At 41.7% G+C, this 14,352-nt stretch overlaps 1 protein-coding gene across 1 annotated transcript; it reads right to left on the bottom strand.

The window, feature by feature from the left end:
- Nucleotides 1-2,684: 2,684 nt before the first annotated feature.
- On the bottom strand, nt 2,685-6,698 carry LOC147461114 (uncharacterized). The gene is made up of 7 exons (XM_086504784.1): nt 6,167-6,698; nt 5,111-5,385; nt 4,752-4,827; nt 4,575-4,666; nt 4,329-4,463; nt 3,792-4,057; nt 2,685-3,618 (listed from the first exon to the last, which is right to left on the bottom strand). The coding sequence occupies exons 1-7, from the start codon at nt 6,696-6,698 to the stop codon at nt 2,685-2,687; spliced, it is 2,310 nt and encodes a 769-aa protein (XP_086360910.1).
- Nucleotides 6,699-14,352: the final 7,654 nt, after the last annotated feature.

The raw sequence follows: 14,352 nt of genomic DNA on the forward strand, positions 1-14,352 counted from the left end.
ACTTGTTGGAGGTTGGATATTTAGAATGTACTCTTCAATTGCTATCTATTGATATCTAGCATGCATGTATCGGACATTGCCTTCATGTAGATCTAGAAAAAGGTGATTTTAGATTACCGTAACGGTAACAAAACGTGGCTGATTGAAAAAAAATGGCATAACTTTCATAGAAGTCATCCAAACTTTTCGGACCTTGGCTCTTTAGAATCCATTTTTCAAGAACTTTTCAATGATAGGTCATATCATGGGGTTCTAAGCAATATTTAGAGGGGTCTACCGGGTTGCTTTCTTTTGTACAACTTTGATGATGTGGCACTCTTAAAAGGCCGAAAAATGAGTTCAAAATTTTCCTAATGCATCTTTAAATCCTGAGCTATTTTGAACCACATATCTGTATCCTTTTTGACTTCCTCTAACTCTTGCAGTAATTCACCCTCATGCTCACTTACAAGTCCCTGCTTCATCATCTCATATGGATGCTTTATTGCTACAACAAGTCTGTTCTTCATAGACTTCCAAACTTCTTGAACTACTTGCAACAGCTGATCTTTCAAGACAAAATTTTCTCCCTCTGACATAAGCACTGCATTGACATCCACATCCTCACCTTTTACTTGCTTCTCCAATTCTTGCAAAGGAATCAATGTCTGATGTAGCATTTGAACCTGAACCTGCAAATCAACATTAGTCTTTGACAAATGCTCCATTTACTCATTCAATCTGGCATCTAACTTCATTGTCCAATCTCTGAACACTCCCAAAGACATTTTTATTCTTGAAACTTCTGCATGATGATTTTTCATCATATCCTCCAACTCTTTCTGATGTACTTCCCGAATCTGACCCAACTGCAAAGTCATAGCTTCCAACTCCATGTCCTTCTGCTTTACTTGCACTTTACCTACTAATGCTGAATCTACAACCTGTTTAAGTTGCTCCTCCATTTGTACTTGCTGACCCAACACAAATTCTTGCACCAACTTAAGCATCCTTATAGCACTGTCAGCATCTTCACATCTACCTTCAGCTTTAAATGATGTACTTGGAGTAGCAAATGCAAAATCTAAAACTTTAGCAACACCCTGTTCCCTAGCACTTACCTTTCTTTTCTTGGACAAAGTAAATGTTTTGCCCAAACTTACTAGTGTTTGAACATCTGCAGGGACTTTTTGTGAGAAGACAGATAACTCACCAAAGTCTTGGAAGAAATTTGGGCTAGCCACAGCTTCTCTAGCCTCCTCCTCTGTGTAACTAGCCTCCATTAAATCTTGAAACTGCTTTCTCTTTTCTGGTTCTCCATCAAAAAGCTTGTCTAGTTCATCAACATACTCTTTACTTTTGTTCTTTTGAAGTTCCGACTCAGCAGGAGTAGCAGAGATGTTTGGCACCACTGTTTCTCCTGCTTTCACCATCCCAGCATACTTGAATAATGCAGCTAGGAATGGAGCCAATCTACTGCTGCACTGACGCTTTCTCTTATCTGGAGTAAACACCTCTGCATGAATTTTGTCATGAACCCAATGGGCCCAGCTGAAACAACCTCCCTGCTCTGCAAATGCCAATGGAGCATAATTTTCTTTTGATATATAGTCAAATTTAGCCATAAAACAAACCCTCTCAAGATACCACTTTAACTGTTCCCTGCGGCCATACTCCACATTTTTAAGCATGTAATACAACCTTGTCCCTTCTCTGGACCCAAAATCCTTCTTCAAACAATCATCTGAACACTTTGGTGGAACAGTTACTATTGTGAATGGTAACTTGAAAACTATAGCAATCACCTGTGGGCACAACATGACCTTGTCAGATATTGCTCCTCTGGTCTTCCTCAACAACTCTGCTTGTGACTTGGCATAAAAATTCCCTTTCCATTCTTTCCATGGCAACATTGCATACTCATAAAGCCCCAACTGTCTGAGCCACTTCTCATTCTTCTCTGTATCAGCTTCCATCTCAATCTTGAGATCTGTGTACGGGTCCATCAAAATCTGTAGCATTTTGTTTGCCGACAAAGGTGGCGGTTCATCCTCTGAGAACTCCTCTTCTTCCTCATCACTTACATCCACCCTCAGGTTGAGTCCCTTTCTCCTCAGCCTTGTTGCGACAGGCTCTGCCGACTCAGTTTCGGCCTTCGGTCTCATGGCTACTGCAGGCTTTACTTTAGGGGCCATAGTGCTTGATGAAGGAGTAGATGAAGAAGGCAACTGCAAGAAGTAATCAGCAGATAGGTACTTGCACGGCGAAGAGACGAACATTTCATAAGAACCGCGCTGCATGCATCCGTTGAGTGACCTCCTTGAAAGCTCCCGCGCCCCAATGATTTCATCTAGTGGCGAATAATTTTCCCACAAACCCAAATATTGTTGAACATTAAACCCTTTACTTTCAGGTTTAAAAATTTCGATCCAGTTAATTCCGATGGACCAAACTCCGATCAACTAATATCCGATGCACCACACTAGATGACTGCATACTGGATCATGTTTATCTGAAGTGAATCTCCACCCATCAGAACCTTGCCAAGCACTCCTCCTACCTTCCTTCATCACCCGTTCTCTGTTGAAACCCTTATCAACATTTCTTCTAATACCATGCTCACTTGATAGTAGTGCTTGCTGACTCTGAAAAATTGGTAATTCAACTGCCTCACACAAAGCAGCTTCCACCACTTTTGGTGTCAACTAGTCAAGGTGAGGTGGTTTACCTTGAAATTTCTTCAACCTGAATCCATTAATTGGTTTGTCCACTCTGGTTCCAAATACATCAGCAACTATAAATGTGCCTTGGCCTAAATCTTCAACAATATGGTAAGGACCCTTGTACCTCAAAGTTAATTTCCCTGGAAATGGACCAAGCCTAGAATTATATAGCATCACCCAATCTCCCACTTTGAACAGTTTAAACTTGACATTCATAGCTACCCAGGATTGTCTTCTCCTCTGGATGATCTTAGTGATGTAAGAACTCACCAGCATATCCTCTGCTAGATGCATCAAATACTTACATCTGTGATTTACTAACAAAGCAGGAGACATTTTCTTAGCAGATACTCTCAAGCTAGGTACCACAAATTCCATAGGTACTACAACCTCCAACCCATATACCAACCTGAAAGGTGTCATCCCTGTGTTGACTTTGAAAGCAGTCCTGAATGACCACAGAGCTGAATCCAACTTCAGGTCCCAATCCTTATGATCATCCTGCACAATCTTTTTCAGAATTTTAACCAGAATTTTGTTGCTACTTTTTGCTTGTCCATTGGCCTGGGGATGATATGGGGTAGACTTCTTGTGTAATATCATATGAGTTTTAGTCAGCCCCTGTATGACCTCATTCAAAAAATGTGTCCCCCTATCACTCACCAACTCAACTGGACACCCAAATCTAGTCATAATGTTATGATACAAAAACTTTGCAACATTGGCTACTTTGTTATCCTTCAGTGCCACAGCTTCCACCCACTTAGTACAATATTCTGTAGCAACCAAAATGTACCTGTTCCCGCTAGAGCTATTGGGCTTCACTAGTCCTACAAAGTCCATACCCCATTTTTGAAAAGGTTCCAGGGGTAGGATGATCTCACATCCTGTCCCTATTGTCTGGCTGACCAAGTTTCTGACACACCACACATCTTTTGGCATACTCATGTACATATTTTAACAAAGAAGGCCACCACAAATCTGCCTGCAAAATTTTCTTTCTTGTAATGTCTCCTGAAAAATGTCCACCAGCTTGTCCATAATGAGCTTCTTGTAGAACTGCTTGATTGTTCAAATTCTGGAACACACCTTCTTATCACTTGATCAATACCCTTCTTGTATAATGCTCCTGCAATCACCAGAAATGGTCTACTTTTCAATACAAATTTCTTCCTTTGATCAGGTGAAAACCCTCTTGGCATAACCCCATCAGTTAGGTACACCAACATCTGATCATCCCAAGAATCTGGAACATCCTGCTGAACTGAAAATAAACCTGCATTAGGTAACTGATTATCCACACTTGTTGGAGATTCCCCTGTTTCCAGTCTGATCAAATAATTTACCAGCATGCTCTTTCCCAGGAGTATAAATAATCACAAACTCAAATTCTTGCAAAAGCAACATCCACCTTGCTAATCTCCCTGTAAGAATGGGCTTCTTAACCAAGTACAACAAGGCTCGGTGATCAACATGAAACATAACCCTGTTACTGAGTAGGTAATGCTTGAACTTATTCAATGAACATACCATGCCCAAAGCATCTCTCTCAGTCACAGTATAATTCTTTTCTCGTGGGGTCAACATCCTACTTGCATAATACAATGGTCTATACCATCCCCTAACCTTTTCTTGCATCAACACAGCTCCAATTGCAATATCCAATGCATCAACAAAAACATGAAAAGGCAATGTCCAATCAGGAGGCTGCAATATTGGTGCTACTGATAGCATTTTCTTTAACATCTGAAAGGTTCTCTCCTGTGGTTCATCCCATTTAAAGGCAACATCTTTCTTTGTAAGATGAGTCAAAGGTGCACATATATTAGCCAAATATCTAATATACCTTGAGTGCCACTTCACCTAGCCCACAAACCTGCTAAGCTCCTTCACATTTTGAGGTGGTTTGGATGCCTGAATTGCTTCAATATTTTTGGCATCAATGTCCATCCCATCAGCAGATACTACATGTCCCAATAAAATACCTGACTGCAAGTACACTTTTATATGGATTCAAGGCCATGTGAAACAGTCTGCATCTTTTCAAACATAACTTCAAGTGAACCAAATGCTGATCCTTCTTTCCAAATACTGAATATTCATCTACAAAAACCCTCATAAAATCCTGAAGATAAGGTTCAAATGTCTTATGAGACACAAAGTTGAAGGAAGGTGGACCATTCTTCAAACCAAAACTCATCATTGTATACGCAAATGCTCCCCACTCAGTGATGAAGGATGTCTTGTGTTGGTCTTCTAGAGCTATTGATCTGATTATAACCGGAAAAACCATCAAGAAATCTATACATCTCATGTCCATCTACTGCATCCAACACAGCATCACAAAATGGCATAGGGAATGGATCAGTAATAGTTGCAACATTTAACTTCTTGTAATCCACACACACCCTCAACTTCCCATTCTTCTTTGGCACAATAATAATTGGTGATAACCATGACACTTCATTAACTAGCTTGATGAATCCAACTGCCAATAACATATCTATTTCCTGCTTTACCTGCTTTGCAAAATTGGGGTTCATTCTGTATCTCTGTTGTATGATTGGTTTAGCATCCTCTCTGAGATTAATGTGATGTTGATGTAGTTCAGGATCAATCCCATTTACCCGTGAATAATCCCAAGCAAATACATCTTTATACTCCTGCATCAGCTGAATCAAACCTTTCAAAAATGTTAAGAAATAAGACGTAGCTAAATAGATAATTGAGTAGATTACTTAATGGAGAGAGATAGATTTCACACACAAGAGATTATAGAGTAGAGAGAGAGAGAGAGAGTACACACGATATATGTGGTTCACCCAATGTGGGCTACGTCCACGGGAAAGCAGCCACTCAATGGCTTTAGTACTTCAAAACAAGATGTAGTTTACAAAGGGATTATACCCTTAATGGAGCTCCCGCCTTGCTTCACTCTCACCACCTCACACTCACCTTGTTGCATCAACTTCACACACTATGAAATGTGTGTAGAAATGGCCTCCTTTTATGGGCCAAAAGGGCTTCCCTCTCTCATGAGAGGCAGCCATGTGTAGCCGCCCTTGTGTAGATAAGTCCAAATCGGACCCTCCAATCCACCCATATGTGGTCGCCCTTGAGAAGACAAGTCCGCTTTTGAATTCGGCCACCGGCCACCGGCCATTGACTTCCGACCACCGGCCATTGACTACCAGCAACCGGCCAACCGATGGTTGTTTTCTGACCACTTTCCGGCCGCCGTCTGGCCATAATATTCCGGCGAGGGGAAAAAAAGTCTCAGGGGCTTCCGCCCCCGAGGCCCCTAAAGTTGCCCTTGATTTTTGGCCATCAAAATTTTGGTTTCCGGCAAGTGATTTTCCTTCACACACGATGGCTTCTTCTCATAATGGGGGCCTTACAAATGTGCGCTTTAGCACAGAAAATTACAAGGGTAAATCAAGCTCCATACTTAACAAAAAATTCACCTTTAGCATGGATGTTGATTCTGACCATCCTGGGATCTTCTTCAGTTCCCAAATTAAACTCTTTGACTTTATCCTCTTTTACCCTGGTGGAGGTACCAAACCTTTTATCATAGAATTTTTCTACCATTACTCTTGCTTCCTTCTCCTCTTGATCAATCTGCTCTTTTTGAGGCACCTCTGAATTCCGATCCATCATCTGCAACACTTTAGATCTAGAAATCTCCCGGCCTAGAACTATTTCTACTTCATCCTCACCCTGATCTTCATCCTTTTGTATTATCCCTTCTACATCAACCTCAAAGAGAGGCACAATAGTGGGATTAGCTCTCAAAAATTCCTCCTCTTCATCATCTTCCACTGCATTTGCCAAGTTTATGGTCTGAGCACATAATGGTTTAGTCTTTGGAGGGATTTGTTTTCTTCCCTGCATTGATATGGTTACTGACTGCTTCCCCTTTTTCATCATGATAACATTTTTCCCCCAATCCTGCTTAACTCTAGCTTGTCTAAACCAGGGTCTTCCCAACAACATCTTAGGAAGAATATGAATCCTTCATTCTAAGTACCACAAAGTTCACAAAGAAAACCATACTTTCAATTTCAATTGCTTGCTGCTTGAGAATGCCTAAAGGCTGGACTCTCCTCTGGTCTGCCATCTTGACTTGAAATGGTGTTGGAGCTAATGTTCCTCCTAACTTGATTCTTCTATAAACCTCCTCAGGAAGTATATTCACCCCTAATCCTCCATCCAAAAGCACCTCTTTGAATAGCATGCCTTGAAAGATTACTGCCACAACAGGTACTACAAAATCCACATATGCTGGATCAATCTGCTGCAGCATTACTTCAGGATACTGGTTTGCCAACACTTGGTCTTGCTAACCCTGAAGCTTCTTCAACAATTTCTCCTTAATTAAAGGCTGGAACTATACATAATAATTGATCCAATGACAATTGCAAGGGAGAGTTCACAAGCACCTCAAACCAATCTTTGTCTTCTTTTGTTGGCATCAAACTTGGTTTGTCAAGCTTATGCTACTTCTTGGATACCTCCAACTCTTCATTATTCTCTTCTGCATACTGAACCTACTCCTTATGCACTTTTTCATGAACCTTATCCCTCACATCTTTCTGCTCTCTCCAATTAATTGGTCCCTTAGCTTTTGCTCTTGTGACTGCCAATGCTTCAGCTTCTTCCACCTGACCACATTGGTAACAATCACAATACCATCCTTCTTCATGTTCCTTATGCTCAGTCTAATGTACAATGGTTGGCTCTAGTTCCTGCTGCTCCTGAATGTCCACCAAAATAACATTAGCTTGAGCTTGTTGATTATGATGTGGTTGTTGTTGCACTCCCTGTTGGTCTGCTTGACCAGGCGTCACAATGGGAATCCCTCTTTCTCCCCTGGTCTAACCCATAATTCACAATTGAGACCAACCCAATGGTCTAGTGATCCACAATAGACACAAGGAATCACTTTGTATCCTCTTCTCTGATTATTGTTTTGCTCTCTCCAAGGTGGTCTTGGAGGTCTTGGTGGTCTATTAAATGGTTGGCTTTCTCTAAATGGAACTACGTGATTTGCTGCAGCTTCACCTCTACCTCGTCCTGCATTTGGCTTCTCCCTATTTGTGGGGTTAAACCAACACCTAAAGGTGGCATGTACTTCTTTGTCACATATTTCACAATACAACTTAGCTTTTGGTGCCAACACTGAATAACCAATGCTCTTTAATTTACTCACCAATTCCCCTTCCTGAGTTGCTTTATCCTTTTTGGACTTCTTCTTTGTGCTTTTCTTCTTCTTCTTTGACTTTTCTTCAACATCACTTGACTCAGTGTCATAATCTGAATGAGCATCTTCATCAGTTTCATGGGCATCAGCGGAGTCTCACTGATCATCAGAATCATCATCCTCTTTGGACCTGCTCTTCATTTTGGGTCTGCCAAGTCTTTTCTCCACTCTGACTGCTGCATCAACTAGTGCAGCAAAACCTGGACCTATATCCACACTTGCCACAACATTCTTTAAATCTTTCCTCAAACCTGTCAAAAAATATCCTGCCAACATCTCATCAGTGGTCCTCTCATTGCCCTGAAGTCTCTCAACCAAAACTCTGAACTTTTGAGCAAAATCTTCAACCACCATATCCTTTTGTATGATCACCCTAAGTTTCTTCAAAATGTCTGTAGGAGTCTTCTTCTTTCTGAATCTCTGTAAAAAGGCTACTTTCAAAGCATTATAGGTAGCAAAATGGGCTATACCATATTGGCTAAACCAACTCATGGATTTGCCTTCTAATGTAGCTGCAAATTGCTCCATCTTTGTTTGGTCATTATGCAAGGCATGATAACCACTAGTCTGCCACTTTGTTTCAAACTGGGCAGCATGACAGTCTGCATCTTCTTTCAACTTTCCTCTAAATTTGACTGCTTTCACTGTAGGGTTTGGATGGGCCATGGGAGGATTTCTGGGTGGTCTCCTAGGCCTTTGCCTGGTAGCCCCTTGTAGTGGGTCAAACTAAGCCTTCTTCTTGTCCCTGTAGGTCTTCCTTTCAAGGCAAGTCTTCAACAAATTGCCTCACATGCCTCCCATATGCTCTCTCAAAACCCTCAGCCCCTTGGTTCAATAAGTCGTGTTCACTGTCACCAAACTCCTCCTCTCCATCAGAGGCATCATCATAATGAAAAGGATCAATATCAAGGTTTCGCTCGTGCCCGTGCCCTCGTATAATAAACTCTGCCTACTCTCCTCTCTTGTTGTGACATACATGATTCTCCACAGATTCACAATAGCAAGATCGCCAAAGTGTTGGGGTTCTTCAACACACACAGAACTTAAGTGTTGACAACATGTCACACACACTAAAGACGGAGTTAGACAAAGGCAAACATATCCAACTCATTAGCATTTCACCATTCACCAAATTCTGACACAGCAGAATGAAGAAAAAACATGAATCATAGAGAAAGAGACAACACAGTTTGATTCATCTTGGTCCAAAGATAACTTCCATTTCAGCCAAAATTACATCCTCGCGTGAACGAGCATGACCTTTAAATAGGAACTTCTGACAGTTATAACTGTTACATCCGATTGATCAAAATTCGACTTATCAAGACTCCGACTTACTAAGATCCGACTAACTAAGAGTTGATTGATTAAACATAAGTACAAGTACTGATCTAGTGCAGGGTCAACAAACATCTCAAACCGTCTAAAGCTGACTTTCAAGATATTTGACACCAGACCACAGTAGTCCAGGTTGCTAGTTCTCTCGTTTGTGTCTCTGCACTAGCCCTGCTCTTTTGCATGAAACTAACCATTACCCCATTGTCAAACGTGTTTCTTTTGCTGTCAATTTGTTGTGTTATGAAATGCTTTCCATGCGACCACAGTGCCATGTATGTATGATACCTCTAGTCACATCCAATAGCTAGCTCTTCCTCTTCTGGAGATATGGGTTCTCCGATCTTTCGAGCTTCTCTCACTGTCTTGTCCAACCATGCCATTGTAGGGAATTCAGGCAGAGGAGCGAGATGGTCGCAAGGGTAAGCCTCTAGTCGTTCGGCTTCGCCTGAAATCGTGTCGCTCCTTATTGCGTCTCTCTTTCTCTTCTTTGTACCTTTCAAGCCATTTTTGCATTGGCTCTGAATTTAGTATACAGAACTTCATGATCTTTTCTTGCATGGTGTCATCCATTTTCTTCGGCACCCCTTGCCCCTACAGCTCCTCTCCCACCAATCTTGCATCCTCCTCATCGCTCCATAGTCGAGGCATTTTTGGGTCAAAAACGGATAGAAATTCGGTTGTCAAGACAAGAGACTCTTGCACCAGCCATCCTTCTGCCATGCTCCCCTCTGGACGCGCTTTTTGGCGAACAAAACCCTTCGGTGTTTTCATGAACCGCTCTAGAAAGAACATCCAACGACTGTGGACTATACCTGCCACTACAACCTCATCTACTACATGGACGAGCAAGTGCATTTGGATAGTTAGGAAGCTCGTGGGTAGATACTTCTCAATCATGCAAACTGCCTCAATGGAGTTAGCCATTGCGACTGCAATGGATTCCTCTCGTATCTCCTTGGAAGAGATCCACCGCACTAGCTCTGAAATCTTGTATATGTAGGACCGCACTTCCTCTGTTAAACACCCCTTGATCGCAATTGGAAGAATAAATTGCAAGAACTTATGCCAGTCGTGCGATTTCAGTCCTGACAGTTGATCGTCACGGGTGAATGCTGTCTTGAGACACCGCATACATCCTGTTGGCGTCTTGAACTCTGAAATCACCCTTTTGACTTATCGTTCCTCGCTTTTAAAAGCAATACCCATGGCGCTCTTGAAAGCTTTGTTTGGCTTGCTGCATTGGTGAAAGGCCACAGCTCTGGCATCTTTCCAACTGACTGCAAATCATATCGTGAAGCTCGATTGTCTTTCATTCCCATGATTATCTTCCAAAGGAGCTCTCCCACATTCTTGAATATATGCATTGGATCCAGTAAATGGTTAATTAGTAGATCACCCCAGTACGGCAACGTATGGAGAATGGATGAACGTTTCATTCCTGGAACAGGTTGCCCCTCATGTTTCTCCCATCGACGATGCCACTCTTGTACATGCATAGGACGACATTCGACGCAACCAAGCTGACCTTCGCACAAGTGATGTCCATATGGAAGATAACGATGGTGGCCTTGATAAATTGTCTTTCGAAGCCAGACAAAATAGCGCACATCCAAAGACGGCCCGCAAATTGGACATGCATTGTACCCCGAAGTTGTAAGCCCTATATATATTGAAGCATGATTCAGTACTACACAAAGTGCTTGCGAATAGTGAGAATTTTGTAAATCATCCACCATTACCAGAAGCTTCACCGTATCCTGGCCAATCATGCATAGTCCACATAAGAAGTCCATGGATCCTTGCATGTTGTTGTCCTGCTGGTTCAACCGCATCTGCTATGTCGATCCCATGCCATAACTCCTGGAGCTCGTCAACTAGTGGTGCTAGATAAACATCCATGTTTTTTTCCTTGAACTTACCAGGCACAATCAAGCCTAATATCAAATGACCCTTCTTGATGGCAAGCCAAAGCGAGAGGTTCTAATTGACAAGACACACAGGCCAAGTTCTCCATGACGAGCTTCTCAAGACAAATGGATTTGACTCCATCCATTGCCATGCCCAAACGCAAATTGCGTGGTTCACTCTTAAAATGTGGCCAGGTATCTTCAATGTGCCTCCAAGTCTTTGAATCAGCGGGCACCCTAAATGTTGCATCAGTGGATCTATTAGTAGAATGCTACCACATCAACTTTGCAATGGAACCACAACATGTTTCCCTCGGAATAATAGGGAAATGCCAACACTTTAGCTGGCACTGACTCACCAACCGCATCTTGTTTGTAGCGCATTGCTCCGCACTTAGGACACAACAGACAATCTGCAAATTCATTGTGAAAAAGAATGCAATCATTTGGACATGCATGAATCTTGTTGTAGTCCAAGCCAACTGAGGTCAATAGTCGCTTTGCCTCTGGCCTGGAAGGGGGCATTTCATTGCCAGCTGGAGAGTAGTTGCTCCCACAATAACCTGTGTAAGCCACATTAAATTAAAACCTCCCCAAGCACGTCACCGTTCCAATCGGAAAATCTCTTTTGTAAGTTACATACCTAAACAAAGCAATGATGCTTGCATCTGACCACGCGTACACTAGCTGCGGATTCAAAAACGAGAGACAAGTACGCAGCACATATATTTTGGCGCCTTCATAGATTGGTTGACGTGCCAACTTTCTCAACATGTCTTCAGGAGATAGGCGCACGTCTTCTCGTACTGCTTCGTTAGTATTCTCCTCGCTTTTCTGGAAGAAGGTATCCAGCATCTCCTCCATGCTGTTGTCTTATGTCTGTAAGCCTTCCTCTGCTTCCATCCTTGGCTCTAGATTGGTCGGACCTTCACGCATAATCCTCTCTCTCTCTCTCTCTCTCTCTCTCTCTCTCTCTCTCTCTCTCTCTCTCTCTCTCTCTCTCTCTCTCTCTCTCTCTCTCTCTCTCTCTCTCTCTCTCTCTCTCTCTCTCTTAGATGTAGGTTTTATGTCCCAAAAATCAACGCCCGTTCCGTAGGAGTCGTATCGTAGATTCTGTATGGTTTCTCCTGCAAACTCTCCGTACTTGTGCACATGCTCATTACATATTCTACGCATGTGCAGGATTTGATACTTGCAGAGCGTGTACAAGCATGCAATATTTTCCTCCATGTTAGTTGATGACGTTGCCATCTACAATGATTATGAATGTTGTTTCAATATATATACTCCTCACAATGTAAACTACCTCCCATTCTCTAGCCTTGCTCGATCTCCACACACCTCGATCCAGAGGTATACGGAGATCAGGACCACCGGGTCAAAATCTCGTCTTTATTCGTCAAATCCTATATGGGTTGACACATACGTGCACACCCAGGTGTACATGACAATGCATGTAGCGGACAAAACCCCTTTGCCTCTTTTAGTTCCATAGTTTCTTCTAGAGGGAGAGAGAGAGATAGAGAGAGTTTCTGTCCTTTTCACACAATTGTTCAGCCAAGCGAACTCTTTCACCACACTACTTTCTCTATCTACTACTATCTCTCTCTCTCTCTCTCTCTCTCTCTCTCTCTCTCTCTCTCTCTCTCTCTCTCTCTTCTCTACCTCTATCTCTCGCTCTCTCTCTCTCTCTCTGCCTATCTTTACCTATATATATATATATATATATATATATATATATATATATATATATATATATATATATATATATCACTCTCTATTTCTCTCTCTCTCTCTACTTCCCTATCTCTCTCTCTCTCTCTATTTCTCTCTCTCTCTCTCTCTCTCTATCTCTCTTTCTCTCTCTATTTCTCTATTTTCCTCTTTCTCACTTTCTCTCTCTCTCTCTCTACTTCCCTATCTCTCTCTCTCTCTCTCTCTCTCTCTCTCTCTCTCTCTCTCTCTTTAATTTCCTACACATACATTTCTCTCACTAGCACAAAAACCACCTCTAAAGGCTAATATAGTGCACACCATAGAGCCTAGACCAAGAGGCTTATAAGGTTACAAGATTTTGGATGGAAGTATCTCTTACATCAACCTCACCCCCCAATTTTTTAATAAAAAAAGACTCCACTACCACCACTCCACCCCTCCCTAACCGTGCCTTTGGGCTTCCGTCTCTTTGTTTTTGAGGTTGCACCCTTCTTTCTCTCTAGCCTATAAATATAGATTCTTGGTTGTCCATTTTTAGGTGACATTTTTTTCACAAACAAGTTGTCAAAAAAGAGAAATCTCACCACATTCTCTCACCACTCTGCTCAAATGGAATCTTCGTCTCAGGTTTGTAGCTTATCCTTGCTTTTGATTGTTCTTTTTTAGCTTGACATCTATGACATGTAGGATTATCCTATGACACGTGCCTTCCACCATTTTTTACTAACATTTTTATGTTTGTTTTGATGGTGATGGTGATGGTGATAGGTAACAGGGTCTTCCTTTGGCTAAAACATTGCAATCTAGCTCAAGCTACCAAGTTTAAGCTTTTCTCTCTCTCCATTGTTTGTAAACAAGCATTTTTTCATTATAATGGCTTCCAATAAGATTATTTTTGAGCTTTCCTGACCAGTGTGTTTTAATGGTAAAAGTGGGGTCTTCATTTTGTAATTCCTAGTAACCTACTCTCTCTCTAGTGATCAGAGTAGCCCTTCACTAGCCCACTAGCTAGTAATTTTATTCTATTTTTGTTTTTTTAAACAAAAGGGCTACCTCTAATCTGTAAGGACATATCTCTTTTCTTTCTCACACCTTAAATGCCCTATACTCTCCTTTTGGTGTCATAGATTCCACTTTCACCTACACCTACCCTTTACTCAGATTTTGGCCGGTTACAAAGAACCTCACCTTCTTTTTGGTACACCCCTTTGATGAGAACCTTTTTAACTTTAACACTAGGTTGGTAACCTAACAGGACATAAAAGTGTCCTTTGAGGGTTTTGAAAAAAACCTCCAAAACCATAGTAGATCCACTCATTTTGTAAAATCCTTTCATGAGGTTATAGTCAAGGCCTACTACACATGTAAAAAATAAGAAACTTGTAAAATTTCTCATCTTTTGGTCACACCAAGCCTCCAAAGTTGA

Source organism: Adiantum capillus-veneris, chromosome 3 (assembly GCF_014529385.1).
Source record: "Adiantum capillus-veneris isolate H3 chromosome 3, ASM1452938v2, whole genome shotgun sequence".
NCBI lineage: Eukaryota > Viridiplantae > Streptophyta > Polypodiopsida > Polypodiales > Pteridaceae > Adiantum > Adiantum capillus-veneris.